This window comes from Panicum hallii, chromosome 8 (genome assembly GCF_002211085.1).
Source record: "Panicum hallii strain FIL2 chromosome 8, PHallii_v3.1, whole genome shotgun sequence".
NCBI lineage: Eukaryota > Viridiplantae > Streptophyta > Magnoliopsida > Poales > Poaceae > Panicum > Panicum hallii.
Genome location: NC_038049.1, coordinates 44,226,069 through 44,243,363, shown reverse-complemented (window position 1 = coordinate 44,243,363; position 17,295 = coordinate 44,226,069). Strand labels below are relative to the sequence as shown.

At 47.4% G+C, this 17,295-nt stretch overlaps 4 protein-coding genes across 4 annotated transcripts; 1 reads left to right on the top strand and 3 right to left on the bottom strand.

The window, feature by feature from the left end:
* Positions 1-1,557: 1,557 nt before the first annotated feature.
* Positions 1,558-3,054, bottom strand: LOC112872410 (UPF0481 protein At3g47200-like). Its single transcript, XM_025935483.1, has one exon. The coding sequence runs from the start codon at positions 3,052-3,054 to the stop codon at positions 1,558-1,560; it is 1,497 nt and encodes a 498-aa protein (XP_025791268.1).
* Positions 3,055-5,530: 2,476 nt separating this feature from the next.
* LOC112903350 lies at positions 5,531-7,343 on the top strand. Its single transcript, XM_025972593.1, has one exon. It carries the CDS (start codon positions 5,607-5,609, stop codon positions 7,143-7,145), a length of 1,539 nt encoding a protein of 512 aa, XP_025828378.1. The 5' UTR covers positions 5,531-5,606; the 3' UTR covers positions 7,146-7,343.
* Positions 7,344-8,893: 1,550 nt separating this feature from the next.
* Positions 8,894-10,948, bottom strand: LOC112902843 (UPF0481 protein At3g47200-like). The gene is made up of 2 exons (XM_025972028.1): positions 10,832-10,948; positions 8,894-10,720 (listed from the first exon to the last, which is right to left on the bottom strand). The coding sequence occupies exon 2, from the start codon at positions 10,698-10,700 to the stop codon at positions 9,105-9,107; it is 1,596 nt and encodes a 531-aa protein (XP_025827813.1). The 5' UTR covers positions 10,701-10,720; positions 10,832-10,948; the 3' UTR covers positions 8,894-9,104.
* Positions 10,949-12,109: 1,161 nt separating this feature from the next.
* Positions 12,110-17,295, bottom strand: LOC112902417 (splicing factor U2af large subunit B-like). The gene is made up of 11 exons (XM_025971485.1): positions 17,149-17,295; positions 16,074-16,321; positions 15,842-15,934; positions 15,368-15,441; positions 14,305-14,381; positions 14,149-14,190; positions 14,020-14,079; positions 13,316-13,936; positions 13,062-13,197; positions 12,744-12,811; positions 12,110-12,615 (listed from the first exon to the last, which is right to left on the bottom strand). The coding sequence occupies exons 1-11, from the start codon at positions 17,206-17,208 to the stop codon at positions 12,478-12,480; spliced, it is 1,617 nt and encodes a 538-aa protein (XP_025827270.1). The 5' UTR covers positions 17,209-17,295; the 3' UTR covers positions 12,110-12,477.

Sequence of the window (17,295 nt, the reverse complement as noted above, 5' to 3'; positions counted from 1 at the left end):
AAATCGGACAGACCGTGGGAAGAGAAGAGCCAATGGCTATGTGGTTGAAAAGGGGTACCGGATGATCCTATACCCACCCAGGCAGAGTATCGGTTTATCCGGTACTTTTGCTAGCTGTTGGAGCAATGACTTTTTAAGTTGTTGGACTATATATACCCCTTTTATCACCCATTTGAGGTTGCTGGAGTCCAGAGGAAGCTCATATACATTAAAGAAGATATCAAGCTACCATGGTGCCAAGTGATCACATCCAATGCCTTTAGCACATGCTTAGTGAGTGTTAGTGCTAGGTTAGACCAAGAGAAAGTGAGGGAGCAAGGTATAACTGCCTTGTGTTTGCTTCTTGAGTGAACCACAACGGTAATCTTGATGTGCCAGTGCCTTGAAGTCTTAGTGGCTCACCAGCAAGTCATCGCCCCTCTAGCTTGGTGTGGAGCAGCGACGGCAATCATATACGGGGAACGAGGAGACCGCCTTGCCTTATTGGCGAGCTTCACATCCGGCTTGGCGCGAGCCTTAGTGGCAAGACCAAACTTGGTCGCCGGGAGAGATTCGGTGACCAGGAGGATATCCTTGGTGGAGCTCCAACGTGGAGTAGGAGTGATATTTGCCTACCGATACAATAGGATAAAATTATTGTGCCAAGTTTGCATCTCTCTAACCCACTGTTTTACGTTTCCGCATTTCATTCTTGCAAGTTGTATGATTTAGATTATGTTTTGTGCATTTTACTGGATACCATAGATTAAGTTTTTAAGTTGCCTAATTCGCCCTCCCCTCTTAGGCTACGAGCACCAATTCCAACCACCAAAAGCCATCAAGAACTTACATGAGATCCATTACATGTTGCAGAGGCTCGGCAACAACTTTTACTCAGCTAGATAACTGCTTCAAGAAGTAAGTAAAAGAAATGAAGAGTGAAAAAAAGAGCTAGAAATAGATCACAGAGTGATAATCTACTACTCCAGCAGCTAGCATATCATGGGAGAGAAACACAAGTAATTGCTAGTGCGTGACAACAAAGATAGTAGAGAAAGGAATACTTACATCTGGGCAGATCGAAGAAGCACGACCTTGTCGACATTCCTCTCATAGAGTTAGTTTGGTCATCCCATCCCTCCACTGCTAGCAAGATGGGACTAAGGTTTGCATTACTTCCTCATGCATATATGAATCTTTGGGATTTATTCCTCATGCATACATGGATCTTTGAGATTTATTCCTCATGCATACATGGATCTTTGAGATTTATTGAGAATTTTCAAATTTTTTAATAGGTTAAACCCATAATTGGGCCTAAATTCCAGCAAATAGCAGTGTGCAGCTATAAATTAGTATTGCGACACCGAGTAACCAATCCCGTATACAGCTAGTTTGCAAATTCCACGGCCAACAGACGAATAGACAATACCATCACAACACACTAGAGAATCTGAAGAATAAACCAACACTTCACTGCAAATGGAGTTCACATACAAGGACATTATTAATAATCAAATTAAGCATAGAACGAACATCTTTTTTTTGTCGAATACATAGAACGGACATCGTAGCAGATCAGCGGGACTTGAGCCTAGGCATGAGCGTCCCTAAGATACTGACAACTGCAGCAATGGTGGTGATGACCGCAATGATGATTTTCATGTTCTTGTAGACAAACGCCTTCACCTTGTCCCGCCTCTGCTTGTGGATCTTGTAATCCTCAACAGCTTCCATGATCCGGACATAGCAGGATCCAAGGCGCAGGTTCTGAAGGCTCGTGAAGAAGTTGAGCGCGTCGTCGTTGTTGGTTAGTAGTCCTCCTCGGCCCTGCAGGATGCGCTTTTGCCGCAGCTCAACCACGTCCTCCTTCTTCTGCACCAGCGTTGAGAGGAGGAGGAGGTACGAGCACACAGCAGAGTCTTCATCCGGAGCCCCTGAGAAACTTTGGACGGAGCACGTCTCGAGTGCCGCCATGTTGACAAGGCAGCTTGCACGTACATTGTCCAGTGTTAGTGGCGCCAGGGAGAGCTTGGTGAAGAGGGTCCATTTCTTCTTCATGCGCATGCGAATAAGCTCTGTCGTTTTTCCGGGCGTGAGAGTGACACCGATCTCGGCAAGCTCGACAGCACTAGCAGAAAATGGTATCGACTCGGTTTGGGGTATTGGGGGCAGCTTTCTGGTGTTTCTTCCTACGGTGCAGAACCGGAGGAGGCCAAGGAGATGCGGTGGTTTGTAGTTGTCATCGTCAGAGGCAAAACGCTTTTGGTCGGGATCTCTTCGCTCTAGCAGCCAGCCTCTCAAGGAACCAACGAATTCCCTCAAGGATACGTTTCTGAACCTCATGACGGCCTCGACCACCTGCCACGGGAGCTGGTTCTCAAGCAGCATAGTATCATGAAAGATGTTGTTGGCGTTAGAGCCAAAGAAACTGCGCAGTGACGGATCTACGCGAGCGCTAGTATGCAGAAGCATGTACTGCACCAAGAAGCAAGCATCAAAGAACATCATGTGTCGGAAGTCGTCATAGTGAATACCTGCCATCACATCCTTGTCGTAGAGGCGGCGGGCATCGTCCGCAACGGCTACGACCGCATCATACATTTCCTGCACCGAGCAGCCCGATTCTCTGATGCAGTGGTAGGCAGCCACATGCTTCACCTTCTCCGCCGCCTTGAGGTGGTGCTGGCCGTGGTGGTAAGGGCCGACGGCCACCGTCGTGGGGACGGTGTACAGTTCACCTAGAGCTCGAATGCTTGCAGGGTACCTATGGATCTTCGTTTTCATCATGTCGATATCAGCCTTGAACTCGCTCGCTACTTCCTCCAACACATGGATTGGATTCACGTGATTCGAGTTATGGATCGTCATTTGCATGTTGTGGAAATCAACCTCAAGCTCCTGTGCTGCTTTGTCAATGGGATCACTATGTGATGTGGCCGCTGCATGCGCAATCAGCTGCCCGCCTCTGCTAGAGCTAGGGGAAGATGTTTGCAGGCAGCTACCAGTTATGTCAGTGAACTCAGATTCTTGCACGGGGAGGCCAGGAGCCCATACTGCACCTTGTTCTTCCATGGCCCAATTGGCCAGCTGAAAGTCACCTGGTTCCACGCTCCAACAAGGAGCTAGCTGAAAGTCGCAAGGTACCCATGCTGCAGCTGGTTCCATGCTCCAATCGGCCGGCCAGCTCAAAGTATTTGCTGGTGCAATAATGCAACAAGTACTGTACAAAAATGGAGATGAAGAGGGAAAACGAGTTAGAAACACATAACAGAGAAACTACTAGCTAGCATGCATGCATTTGATGCCAGGACTAGTGTCACTCGAGAATCGATCACAAATTGGTTATTTTACTGAGAACGAAAAGAGGGGAGAGAGAGAGAGAGAGAGAGAGAAACTTACAGAAGGGGCTTGCAAAGAAGCACAGCCTTGTATGTAGATGCTCCACTTATAGAGTTTCAGATCCTGTACGTGCAGACTGTCCTCTAATGCTGCATGCCCAATAAAATTATGACATTGTTTATGTATATGTATAGTCTGGTCAAGATGAATGTAAGTACCCACATGCACGGTTGATGGACGGTACTATGATACTATCTCGCACTCACGACAAGATGTACAGCTACCACCAACCATAGTTAAACCTGCTAATGGCCGGCTCGGGTGCAAACTGGGCACAGTGGTTTGGATTTCGCTTTAGTCCTACTTCAGTTTGGTGAAAACTGGTTTTCTATTAGCCCGGGTTGGTTTTGTAACTGGTTCTACCACATGGTTTGGCTCTCACTCAGGAAACACGTACGACAAGATGTACAGGTATCACCAACCATACTCTATATCGTATATGTAACCTTAGAGGGAATGCAAGTAGTTTCACTTACAGTGGGTGGAGACAGCTTGAAAAAAGAAGGAAAATGCATTGGCAGGCAACACTGCCGCAGCAATAAATTAGCCCAGTAGTGACGACACAGGTTAACCAATCCCTATGTCATTGACCAATCTTTTGCCACTGAACTGGAGGTGCAATCATCCGCTTTCACTGACACAATAGTTCAAGAATCACCAGATGATTAAGATGGAACCAAGGTGAAACATGCATGGTTCACCAGCACATGGTGGCGTGCCGATCATCAGAGTAGGAATCATGGAAGAAAAATTAAATATACAGGGGGATTAGAAGGAAAAGAAAAGGAAGAAGCAAAGTAAGAAAAAAAGAAGGAAAATAAAAATAAAAGTAAAAAAAAACATGTCATTTTGGGCCATACTAGTAGGCTGCATAGGCTGCTTTCGTCATGTGTTGGTTCCATGAAAGAATTATTGGGCTGCTCTTGGACAGGGTAACTGAATGTTCTCCCTGTAGTCCACTTGCTTTGATTTTCTCACTATTTGCATTTTGTTTCCTTTTATTTCCAGCATAAACACCTGTGCTTCTTCTCCATCTCCTGATACCCACTTGGTAGCCTATGACAGAGCGGCACCTGAGATGGTTCTCCCAGTTCGAGGAGACTTGCATTGCTACCCGAGAGCTTGCTCAAAACTAATCCTGATTAGGATATACCATCATTTTAAATATACTTTGGTCTTGATACAGGCACATACCTACATGGTTGGTGGTACCATCTCTAGCTCTCATCACTGTAAGATGTAGAGCTACCACCGACCACATTATATTGTATCAACTCGCTCAAATTAGTACCAAGTTGTTGCTAAATTAGGGGGTGGGTGTGGATGGTTGAAGAGAAAGGAAAGGAAAGGATTTGCACATACTAAGTCTACTTTTTCAACCCCAACAAAATCAACTGCGGTTATTGGAACCCTAGCTGCCGGCGGTGGCGGCCAGCTGTTTCGGTGCATGTGGAATCAGGGACGCATTGTTGAAAGGATAATTTTTTGGTGTTTTCACAGAGTATGGATTCGTTGTCGATTGCTTAATCTATACACAACGGAGCTTCATTTAGTGGTTGCAGCGAGTATTTTGAATGTGAGAAGAATTATCCCCCGCGCGCCCGCCAGCACCAAAATAGACAAAAGTATATATTGGATCATTGGCATTTAGAAAATCCGTTTAGGGTTTATTTTTTAAATTAATAAACTAGTAGTGGAGCTGCCAATTATATTGATAAAGCTATAGGAAAAAAGAAAACAAAACAAAGAAATATACGAGCTACCAGTGTGGCCATTACTTAGCATGAAACAAAGTAATCTAAAAGTATCATCAGCTACCAGTGTTAATTTTGGAGGCAAGCTACCAGATGTCTCAGTGAATGCGATCGCGCCTCAGCGAGTCCAGGAGCACACACATAGTGCATCTTGCGTCATGATCCAGTTGGCTACTTGTAGTGAATAGAAAAAACGTCATGTCGTCATTGACATCCATGGATGGCCGGCCGGTTGGTCTATGCACTATGCTCTTTAAGAGGAGGAGCGTGGACAAGGCTGTGCTTCTTCTGCCGGGCTGCAAGTCCTTTCTCTCCTACTAGCATGTATGTGTCTCATAACAGCAGTATTGATATCATATGCTAGCAGGTAGTCTCTCTGTGATCTATTTGCAGCACTTTTTTCGCTCCTCACTTGCTTCCAGTTCTTTTACTGTACTTCTTACAGACAATACTCAGCTGGCTGATTGGAGCATGGAGCCAGAAGCAGCAGCGTGGGTACCTTGGGATTCTCAGTTGACCCAATGGAGCATGGAACTAAGTGACTGCTTTCAGATGGCCAATAGGACCATCGAACCAGCAGTATGGACTCCTGGCCTCCCTGTGGAGTATCAGTATGCGGCCACTGAGATATTTGGTAACTTCCTCCAAACATCTAACCCTACTAGCTCTAGTAGTGGAGGGCAGATGATTCAGTATGCAGCAGGCACACAAAATGTTCTGATTGAGAAAGCCGCAGCACAAGAGTTTGAGGAAGCGGCACGGGAGTTCAAGGTTGACATGGACTTGATGAGAATGAGGATCCATAGGTACCCTCCAAGCCTTCGAGAGTTCGATGAATGGTATACCCTCCCGAGGATGGTGGCCATCGGCCCTTACCACCATGTTCGACTCCGGGACCAGCCCAAGCAGGTGGAGAAGGTGAAGCATGTGGCCGCCTACCACTGCATCAGAGAATCGGGCCACTCTCTCCAGGAGGTGTACGGTGCGGTCGTCTCAGCCGCGCACGATGCCCGCCGCCTCTACGGCAAGGACGTGATGGCAGGTATCGGCGATGCTGACTTCCTACCTATGATGTTTTATGATGCTTGCTTCTTGGTGCAGTACATGCTTTGGTGTACGCATGGCATCGCCGAGATGGATGCGTCATTGCGCAGCTTCTTTGACTTCAACCGCAAAGTCCTCCGCCATGACCTCATGCTGTTTGAGAACCAGCTCCCCTGGAGGGTGGTCGCGACCGTCATGAGGTTCAGGCCGGTGAACTTGGTAGACTTCATTTCTGATTGGAGAGAATATCTGCAAGACCGCAAGGTTCTCGAAGAAAAGCCTGTCGTCTTGGATGATAGCTACGAGCCACCACATCTCCTTGGCCTGCTCCGTTTCTACATGGTAGGAAGAAGCAAGTCCAAGCGACACACTGGAGCAAAATTAGACTCCATATCAGTTTCTGTTAGTGCCATCGAGCTCGCCGAGATCGGCATCACACTCACTGCAGCCAAGGACACCATAGAGCTCATTCACATGGGCGTCAACATGAGAGGGATCCTCTCCGCCGAGCTCTCCCTGGTGCCCCTATCTCTGGACGATGAGCGTGCAAGCTTCCTCCTCAACATGGTGGCCCTCGAGCTATGCACGACCTCGAATTTCCTAGCTGCTGAAGATGAAGACTCTGCCGTCTGCTCGTACCTCCTCCTCCTCTCCATGTTGGTGCATAGGGAGGAGGACGTGCAAGAACTGCGAACGAGGCATCTCCTACAAGGCGGAGCCGGACTCATTAACAAGGACGCCCTTGACTTCTTCACCATGTTTCAGAGCCTGCCCCTGCGTGGATCCTGCTTCGTCCGCGTCATGGTGGAAATCGAGAAGTACAAGATCAGCATGCGGATGTGGACCAAGGTGCACACGTTTTTTTACAGGAACAAGAAAACCATCCTCACCGTCTTCTCCATCATTGGTGTACTTGTTAGCATCTTAGGGACGCTCATGTCTCTCAAATCCCGTTCTAAGCTTTAACTGCCACTGCTCTTGTGACGGTTAAGTCGTGGGTACATGGCTCTAATTAAGCACTAGAATCAAATGAGTGCTGGTATACACATAAATATTTAGACGGTTGTGAGTTTATCGGCTGTGGATATTGACGTCGGCGTACGTTGAAGTTATACAAAAAGTAATTCCCTCAGTATGTATAAATTCTCTGTATTTGAATTCTATTTCTAGTTAAATGTTTGTTCCAAATTCTAACTTATTCTTCATATTCTCTAGAGTGCTGTGAGTTGTGACATATGTGACATTATTGTCTGCCAATGCTGTTTTTTTCCCTTCAAGCCCTCATACTATATAATTTGGTTGGTGGTATACCGTGATGGAATGGTACCACCGAGGCACCAATCACATGAGTACGCATAAGCTAATTTGCAAACATTAGATACTAGTAATTTGGCACAGTGTGGAGTAGGTGCGTCGAGTGAGATAGATCAGTGCCTGTCCGAGAGGTTGCTCATCCGGAATGGTAATTTTTGATAATATGCAAATGGTGACGATATATATACAATATGCCTCGGAATAGCCGCGTCCATGGCTTCCTTCATTCTGCTTGGGGAGGAGAACCCACCAAACGTATAGCATCCCCTCACACTAGGATTATGCTTCACCAACCTGCAAGTACTTATTATCGGGCAAGGACACTAGAACTTTTACTAGAAGTGAAAGAGTTACACAAAGTTCGTGAAATGATCACAAGGGTTTATGCACTAAGAACAGGCAAGCCTTTTTGGGCTGTATCCGAAGACATGGAAAGAGATGTTTTTATGTCAGTAGACGAAGCCAAAGCATATGCACTTGTCGATATTGTAGGGGATGAAATGATTGACGAGCACTGCGATACCGATCCAGTGTGGTTTCCAGAAATATTTAAGGATTAGTCCCAGTGAGTCTATGCCATCATTTTAATAATATACTTTGATCTTGATACATGCACACGTACCCACATGGTTTGGTGGTACCATCTATAGCTCTGATCACTATCAGATGTACACTGTGTTCCTACGGGTGGGGATGTGTTCTTCTGTTCGGCTTATGACAAGGGTATTTTCTGGAACCAGCGTTTAGTACTCGCCAACCTTATCTCCTCGCGACACTCCTTGCTCCGAACGCTACTCATTTTCTCCACTAGCAAGGGAGGTGATGGTGCCGTGCCGGCCGGACCCGGCATGCGACAGCGGCCTCCACGACCGACCCCGATAGCAACACGTGGCGGCGGCGGCGGGCCAGCACCAGGTCAAGACACGGAGCGTCGCCCGCTCCCACGCCCACGCTCGCCCTGCCGGAGCTCGTGATGTCTGAGCTCGCCGGAGTTCTCTTCTTCCCCAACTCCGGGGGCTTAGAAAAGAAGGGGCTCGGGGAGGCAGGCCGGCTAGGCGGTGGACGGCAGGAGGACGGCGTTAGGGCTCTAGCGGCAGGGGAGGCGGTCGGGCCAGGTCGCGCCGCTCGCTTGTGAGTGGATAAGGCCACTAGGCGTCAGGTAGGAGATAGTGGAGGGAGAGGGGTTTTAATTCCTGCTTTTCCTTTTTTACCCCCGGCTGCAAGGACAAGAGGCTGACTTGATTTGAAGTGCGGCTGGTACCCAATCTCACTAATCTTGACCACAAGTACATGTGGAATATCGGCGTTCCCACCAACCACGTTAGTACTTGCATTGGGTGGGTGGGAAGGAAAGGATTTTCAGGCGAGAGCAGTTGTACCTATGCATTAGGCTGGTGGACATGGAGGTAACCAATCTCGTATACAGGTAGCTTGCCAGCTGACAAATACACAGCACAGTCCCCAGAACAAGCCAGAGAATCAGAAGGTTAATAAGATGGATATCCAACATCACATTTTGCTGCCAATGGCATTCAGATGCAGGGAATAATTTTAATTACCGAGGAAAGTATGTAACAGTTGTAACTAACTAACATCTCACAGCATCCCAGATCAATGGACGACCTTGAGCGACTTGAGCGTCCCAACGATACCTGCAACTGCACCAATGGCGGACATGGCAGCGACGATTGTTTTCATGTTCCTGTAAACGAACGCGTGCACCTTGGTCCTCGTCCTCCGCTTCAACTTGTAGTTCTCGATCTCTTCCATGGTGCGCACGTAGCGCGACCCGAGGCGCAGCCCCTGGAGGCTCGTCAGGAACTCCAGCGCCTCCCTGTTGGTGAGCCCTCCTCCTCCCTGCAGGAGCCGCCTCCTTCGGAGCTCGTGCACGTCCTCCTCCCTGTCCACGATCATGCCGAGGAGGAGCAGGTACGAGCAGACCGCGGACTCCTCGTCCTCGGCGTCGTGAAAGCTCGACGTCGTGCACAGCTCGAGCGCGGCCATGTTGACGAGCAGGCTCGCGCGCGTGTCGTCGAGCGACAGCGGCGCCAGCGAGAGCTCGGCGAAGAGGTTCCCTTTCTCCTTGATGCCCATGTGGATGAGCTCGGTGGTCCTGTTGGGCGTGAGCGTGACGCCGATCTCGGCGAGCTCGATGGTGCTGACGGAGAACGAGATCGCGTCGGTCTCCGGCAGCGCCGGCAGCTTGGCATGGCTCCTCCCGACGATGTAGAACCGGAGGAGGCCCAGGAGGTGCGGCGGCTCGTAGCCCTCGTCCAGGGCGCACGGCTTCTCGTCGGAGTTGTTCACCTTGCGGTCCTGCAGGCACCCCCTCAGCGACGCGACGAACTCCGTCACGGACACGGGCCTGAACCTCATGACGGCCTCGACCACCCGCCACGGGAGCTGGTTCTCGAGCTGCATGATGTCGCGGAACACGTCGTTGTCGTTGGCGTCAAAGAAGCTCCGCAGCGCCGGGTCCATCTGGGCGAGTCCGGCGCGGGTGCACGTGAGCATGTACTGGACCAGGAAGCACGCGTCGTAGAACATCATGGGCAGGAAGTCGTCGTCGCCGACGCCGGCCACCGCGCCCCCGTCGTAGAGGCTCCGGGCGTCGCCGGCGGCGTGGACCACCGCGTCGTAGATCTCCTGGACGGGGCGGCCCGATTCCCTGATGCAGTGGTAGGCGGCGACGTGCTTCACCTTCTCCGCCGGCTTGAGGTGGTTCCGGCCGTGGTGGTAGGGCCCGATGGCCACCGTCGTCGGGACGGTGTAGAGCTCGCCGAGGGCTCGGATGGTTGCAGGGTACCTGTGGATCTTCAGTCTCATCAAGTCCACACCAGCCTTGTAGTCGTGCGCTGCTTTCTCGAACACATGGATCGGATCGACATGGATCTTCAGGACCATGTTCTGCAAATCAACCTCAAGCTCTTGTGCTGCTTCTTTCTCGATCGGATCAAAATTCTGTGTGGCTGCTGCAGCAGCAGCAGCATGATCAAGATCAACCAGCTTCCCTCTGGTAGAGCTAGTAGGGACAGATGTTTGGAGGCAGCAACTAGATATCTCAGTGGCCGGATAATACTGATACTCCACAGGGAGGCCAGGAGCCACAAGATCCAAAGGGAGGCCATGAATCCATACTCCTGGTGGTTCCATGCTCCAACTGGCCAGCTGAGAGTCCCAAGGTACCCATGCTGCATCTGGCTCCATGATCCAATTGGCAAGTACTACTGTAAAAACACAAGAAATGAAAAGAGTGAGAAAAGAGCTAGAAATAGATCAAAGTAATGGCTGCTGCGTCAGACCAAAGATAGAAGAGACAAGAATAGAGGAAGACTTACATCTGGGCAGAAGAGAAGCACGAGGACCTTGGCGACGCTCCTCTCATAGAGCACAGACGTCCAACCTGCTGTCATGTCCATGATGGTTTTTTCTATTCACTCTAAGCAAAGTGCCACGTAAGCATGTGCGATAAGCACACGAAACCCAGTCACGCACTATCTGTCAAAATTTGGCATCTATCTCATGGCATATTAGCTGGTCGATCTGTATATTAGATGGTGACATTATTGACGCATTAATAATGTCTCAAGGTGAGCCGACACCATGGTATAAAAGGGGTGTTTGGATTCCAAGAGATAAAAGTTTAGCCCTATTTCGATTTCGATGCTAATTAGGAGGACTAAACATGATCTAATTATAAAATTAATTGCGGAAGCCTAGGGCTAATTCGCGAGATGAATTTATTAAGCCTAATTAATCCATAATTAGCACATGTTTACTGTAGCATCGCATGAGCTAATCATGAGTTAATTAGACTTAATAGATTCATCTCGCGAATTAGCATAGAGGTTATGCAATTAGTTTTATCATTAGTCTATGTTTAATAATTCTAATTAGCAACTAAAGATTCAATGTGACAGGGCTAAAGTTTAGCCCCGCCGGATCCAATTTGGGCCAAAGAATACCGGCATGGTTATACAATTTTTATTGTCGACGAGGTTTAGCAAAAACATACATCCTCTTTGTATGAGCTATCCATTCGTTGCATTATTTAAAACTATCAAGGTGGATGTATGGTGCCGCTACCAGACTTGCTCCAATATAATTTACTTGTAACTAGTATCAACCCTTCTTTTTCCTTCAATCGCCGTCCATCAATGCCCGCACGAAACTAGATTCTTTCACAGCCCCTGTTTTCAGGCGCTTCCAACTTGTCAAGAATCATCAGCTCAAGGCCATCCCACACAGATCTAGAAGTAGACATATTACAGGCAGGTGTGTGTCAGAACCCAGCTGGGAAGCTTCTGAGTGGAATTGAACAACTCACTTATCAGATGCATTACAAACTTATAAGTCAACCGAACCCAAATAATTTTGTTCAGGTACTACAGATGAATGTGGCTTTATAACTGCAAAAGATTAACAAGGAAAGTGTTTCCTGTCGCACTTAGCATAGGATGCAGCTTAATAGATTTCCCGTTAACAGGCCCAACCAAAGTTTGGCTATCGAAATATGGTCGCCTGCCTCATCAAAGCTTGTGCATCCACGCGTTTTATGTACCATCAAGCTCATTATCAATCTATAACTTCATTAGTGGCACACACACAAGGCACAATATCATCCAAAACACCATCAGAATGCACTATTTAACCTTTTACAGTAATATCCCATATCTATCCGCTGGGAAAGCCAGCAAGCTGACCATACAGGTATCACCGAGAAGTTCTGACAGAAACAGTAACAGGCAAACCAGATACAGAACAAACAGACCCAAAACATATAAAGCTAGAGGCTGAGGATTCGACCTACTCTTCACGATCTATTCTTACAATGTTCATCCGTAGCCATAGGTGGCTATAAATCCAGGGCCATCAAGCCAGGTTTGGCTGAGATGAGAAACCGTTCATTTTTTGTTGCGATTAAACAAACAAGTAGCGAAAGGACTGACTAGTGGCTACTGAAATAGGACGAGAGGGGTAATATTTATCCGTCGTATTCCCCATTGGCAAACTTGTCCTCAGCATAGCAGACCGCAACAACCGGGTTCCCACCGAATTTCCTTCCATGCAATGCCGTCTTTGCTTTGGCAGCGCCATCGATATCTGCATATTCCAAGAACACCTGCAACACAAAGCTTCAATCATCAACCACTAAAAATAACTTCATTCATCAAAGATAATTCAATAGGATGGAGATTTTTCTGCAAAGTTTTGAGAAGGCCGCAAGTCATAGCACAAAACAAGACTCGCCTTTCCAACTCCCGCGACTGGCTGGCCACTGGGGTCAGGACGTGGGATGACAACTTTCACCAAATTACCTGGGAAAGAAATTATTTTTCAGTAGTAACTAGACAGTCAACTAAAGGAGTAAGAACATCTTAAATCAGCTAACAGGCACAAAAATTGAGTCCTATGGAAACTAAAAGGAAAAATAAAATAAAATTACAGGATTCCAAAATGGCATGTTTGAGAGACTACAGTTAAGGCAAGCAGAAGATCAGCAGGTATCAGTAGCCTAAATTATAGAACCCATAAGACGATAAGTAGTGACGAGGTATTGAAATATACCATATTTGCCTGCTTCTAGCCTCATGTCTTCCATAATGTCCTCATACTCTTCATCATCTTTCAATTCATCAGCGCTTACAACCTGGGTGAGGCAAACCACCTTTGTAGGGAACGCTCCAACTTGATACACAAGTTTCTGTTCATAAAGAGCATACATCAGGGACAGAATCCAAGAGCAAGGGAAAATATACAACCTAATGGGGATAAGAGAATAAGTAGCTTCCATGGATGACAACTAATAGTTGGTAATATACCTGTATCTGCACCTGTTGCTGTGCCTGCAATAGGACACTTTCCTGCTCTGGTTTGGGCTGAGATGCCCCCTGGTTTGCTCGTCTGACAGTAAGGGTTTTGTCTCCCATCTTGATACCATTTAGAGCAGCACAAGCAATGTCAGTGACAGTGAGGTCCTGGTACACACAGAATGCATAGCCCTTTGAGTTACCAGTTTCCCTATCCTTCACAAGATCAAATCCTCGGAGAGGTCCGAATGATTCGAGCAACTCCCGGACTTGCGCTTCAGTGAAGTAATAGGGAAGGCCGCCCACAAAAATACGGTCTGGACCTTCTAAACCCCCAGCAGATCCTGCTGTTAGGCCAACTGCAGCAAGATTCAGATTGGGGCTTGGCTGGCTTGGGCCCAGGGCAGCTGCCAGAGAAGGGTTATAATCTGTTGGCCTTCTAACTTTCACTGGCGCCCCTTCAAACAAAATGCCATCCAGGGCCATAGCATTGCTTGCTTCCTCAACAGATCTCATTTCCACAAAAGCAAATTTCTTGTCATGATTTATGTAGACATTAAGAACAGCATCACCTGGACCAGCAGTGTTTCCTCCAATAGCAGCCATGACTTGATTAAAGTAAACTGCCACTGTCTGCAGGGGGAAAAATCCAATTGAACTGAAATTTGCAAATTATATGCATAAGTGTTGTAAATTAACCGACTTCAAGTATAGACCTGTTCGTTAGCAGATGGAGGGAGCCCACCAACATAAACACGACGAGCATGACGAGTAGCCTGAGAGAAAATGATGTTGGCACATTGTCTATTGATACCTGCGGAACGTTATTAACTAAAGAGCCATACCTGTTGAGTCATTGCTTGTGGCTGGATGACAAGGGGGTTGAACTGATTCACACAAAAATGCTCATGGTTACAAAGCATCAAACAATCCAGTCCAGGCAAAAAATCATACAAAAAAGAGTAAAGATTCTTATTAAAGACAATAAAGAAAGGAATTACCTGCCCAGCGACACCAAAAGGTAGCATGTTTGGAAACATGCCACCAATGCCGGGAAGAGAAGAACCCGGTAACTGGCCTGCAAGAAATTAATAAATTTCTAGTAGGAGGCATAACCAATTAGCAACTAGGGTATTGCTTCTAAAAAACTTACAGAACCAGCTATACAATATTCCATGTCAAAGAATTAGTAACATATGTGCAAGGACAGATATAAATATGTATTAATCATGAAGCTAGCAACCATAGTACTAGCTACTTGGAGATGAACAGGACGATATCAAACCGGCGCACTGATTCCTCCTCCGTACATTAAAGCTACAGTAGGCAGCTCATTCCACTGGCAGCAGTGGGGCAAGTGACCCAAGATTGCCTTGTTACCATACATGGTTGCCTTCTTAACATACACATACACAAAACAGACAAACAACAAAGAACAAAAGCAGAAAATTTTGCTTAGTTCTCAGTTATTATTAAGTAATGATAAACAGAAATTTAAAACTTATTTGCACCAGAAGACATTATGACACATATAAGAGGATCTCCAGTGGATGCTTAAGGGCCGCCTATACAGACAAAGAAATCACATCTGGGCACTTTTTATCTAAATGTATGTCATTACACATGAGTGTCTCTCAAAGCAACCTACAAAAAATTGTATCTACATGTCTACAACAAATAGTCTCTTTTACTATCTCCTTGTCCTTACAGCTTATAGGTGGACGGTTTTAGGTGGACCCCACTAGGCATCTTTTAACACTGCTGTATTGGTGTTAGCGGATGCAAGTTAGGTGCTTGGAGATATGGCAACTAAAAGGAGATGTCCACAGACACCATTGGAATACAAAGCTTTATATTGCCCAACATTATTCAGTATTCACTTATGCTAAATAACAAATTAGTAGGGGATGGTGCTATGCCAGGAATTATAGTAATGGAGGTGGTTGTGACTACAGTATAGCTCATGAAGGAAATGAATGGTTAGGAAGTCACAACTAAAAATAATCTAGACAGAATTGCAAAGATGAAAATATTAAATATTTAACTGAGATGATGAGAGCATACTTGGCGTTGGAATAACTGGAAATGTTGAACCCATTGCCTGTGGTGGTGGTGCATCGAATCCACTAACTCGTTTGCTGCTTCAACAGAATTGGTATCAATTTATAGTGAGAAACTGAAGTATAAAACGGAAAACTGAATACCGCATGAGAGAAGCAATCACATATAAATAGAGATAGATGCCATCTCTTAAATCTTCAATTAGCCTATTCAAATATGCATTGAACATGGCTCAAGTGAGTTTTAGAAGGGATAAGGATCCACACAAAAATGAAGAAAAATATGAACATTAACACACATGACAAATACGATTTGAACTTTCAGCATAGATACTCTCATTACCCTGAGCAACTCAACATGGTAATACTAATAATCACAACAGTGGGGACGAGAAGGAGACCAGGTGGGTGGACTTTATATGGCTATCATATCTGAACAATGAAAACAATAGATCGCTGAGGACCTTGACTATCATACCTTCTTGAACGCGACCTCCCATCTCTGCCCCTTGAACGAGACCGTGAGCGAGAACGATGCCTGCGGTGCCCATCTCTATCACGATCTCTTCTCCTGCTTGTTACATACATCATCGTTCAAGAAAATTACGTGTTAACCTCAAACTATCAATGTGAGATGTCCAGAATATCGGATAGCTTCTGATACATCCACAAGAACCAAAGTGGTAGTGTTGCAAACACAACAGACATACCGTTCAGAATCACGGCCTCTGTGATCATCCGGACGGTCTCTCTGTTCCCTTTTTTCACGGTGATGCCTACTTTGGCGATCCCGATCTTTGTCTCTGTCTCGATCCCTGTCCTTGTCCCTATCTCGATCCCTGTCTCTCCCTCGGTCTCTGTCACGGTCCCTGCGACGATCCCTGTCCTTGTCCTTTTCTCTATCTTTGTCCCTGTCCTTGGATTTTGACAAGCCATCATCACACGGTAGCGCATCGCCCTGGAGATAAGAGTATAGGACAATGTCACAATGTAAGCTTTGCACCTATCAGCACAGAAACCAGGGCAAAAAGGAAGCAGCTTGTCTTTGAATAGCAAAGCAACAAAAAGTATAAATCCACAAAAAGGTGCAACACTGTCCATGTACATCTGCGTTGCGAGATATTAAAGGGGAAAAGATCTGCATCAGCTCGTCCACACATACGAGTTTCTACAGATGGCTGCCCCAAGTGGGCAGCCCAAACTCTCGATATGTAAGTTTAACATCTATAGAAAAATCACACTTCCTCATCTGAACTGGAGCTCCATAGCTCAAAAGCAAAGCTTTAAATCGGACGTGAAATCCAGTTTCAACAGGAAACATCAGCAATATAATCAGCACGTAACAAGCCGGAAAAACCGACCGAACTAATCGAAGCCTCCTGCTAGTAAACAACTGTCCACTGCTAATCTGCAACGGATCTATCAACTCCACTCAAACCCCTGCCTCGGCCATAAGCTCTGCAGCAGACGGTGTCACCATGCACCTAAATCAGGTCAGCCCAGTTACGGGCACAGATTCCCCGACCAGGCCCCACCGCGCCCGTCCGCGGCAACCGAGCCGACGGCGCGGCGGCCGGATTCCCCCCTCGCCCAGACACCACGCCACGACATCCGTAACCCGAAGCCGGACTAGGGACGCGGTGCCGGCATCCACGCGGGCAGATCGGGGCGAGGCAAGCCGAGCCAGACCGGCTCCAGACGGGGGAGGAAGCCCAGCGCGGGCACAGATCGGGTCACCCCACAGCAAGGAGGAAGGGGAGGAGGAGGAGACCCGGCGACGCTCACCTCGGCGCGGACGACGTCCTCAACGCGGTCCCCACCGGCGGCGGTGTGGTCGTCGGCCATCTCGTCGCGCCGGCGCCGCTGCTGCTGCTTTGCGGGGGGTGGGAGGGGTTGGGGGTTGGGGGGGCCTTTCGCCGCGTTCGTCGCGAG

What these genes read in the sequence shown, in the direction of transcription:
- LOC112902417 (XM_025971485.1), bottom strand. Translation starts at nt 17,208, where the DNA reads ATGGCCGACGACCACACCGCCGCCGGTGGGGACCGCGTTGAGGACGTC. An exon ending in GGGAGGTCGCGTTCAAGAAG is followed by an intron (nt 15,442 to 15,841) that starts GTATGATAGTCA and finishes CTGTTGAAGCAG; the next exon opens with CAAACGAGTTAGTGGATTCG. An exon ending in CTTTTGGTGTCGCTGGGCAG is followed by an intron (nt 14,191 to 14,304) that starts GTAATTCCTTTC and finishes TGTGTGAATCAG; the next exon opens with TTCAACCCCCTTGTCATCCA.
- LOC112902843 (XM_025972028.1), bottom strand. Translation starts at nt 10,700, where the DNA reads ATGGAGCCAGATGCAGCATGGGTACCTTGGGACTCTCAGCTGGCCAGT.
- LOC112872410 (XM_025935483.1), bottom strand. Translation starts at nt 3,054, where the DNA reads ATGGAAGAACAAGGTGCAGTATGGGCTCCTGGCCTCCCCGTGCAAGAA.
- LOC112903350 (XM_025972593.1), top strand. Translation starts at nt 5,607, where the DNA reads ATGGAGCCAGAAGCAGCAGCGTGGGTACCTTGGGATTCTCAGTTGACC.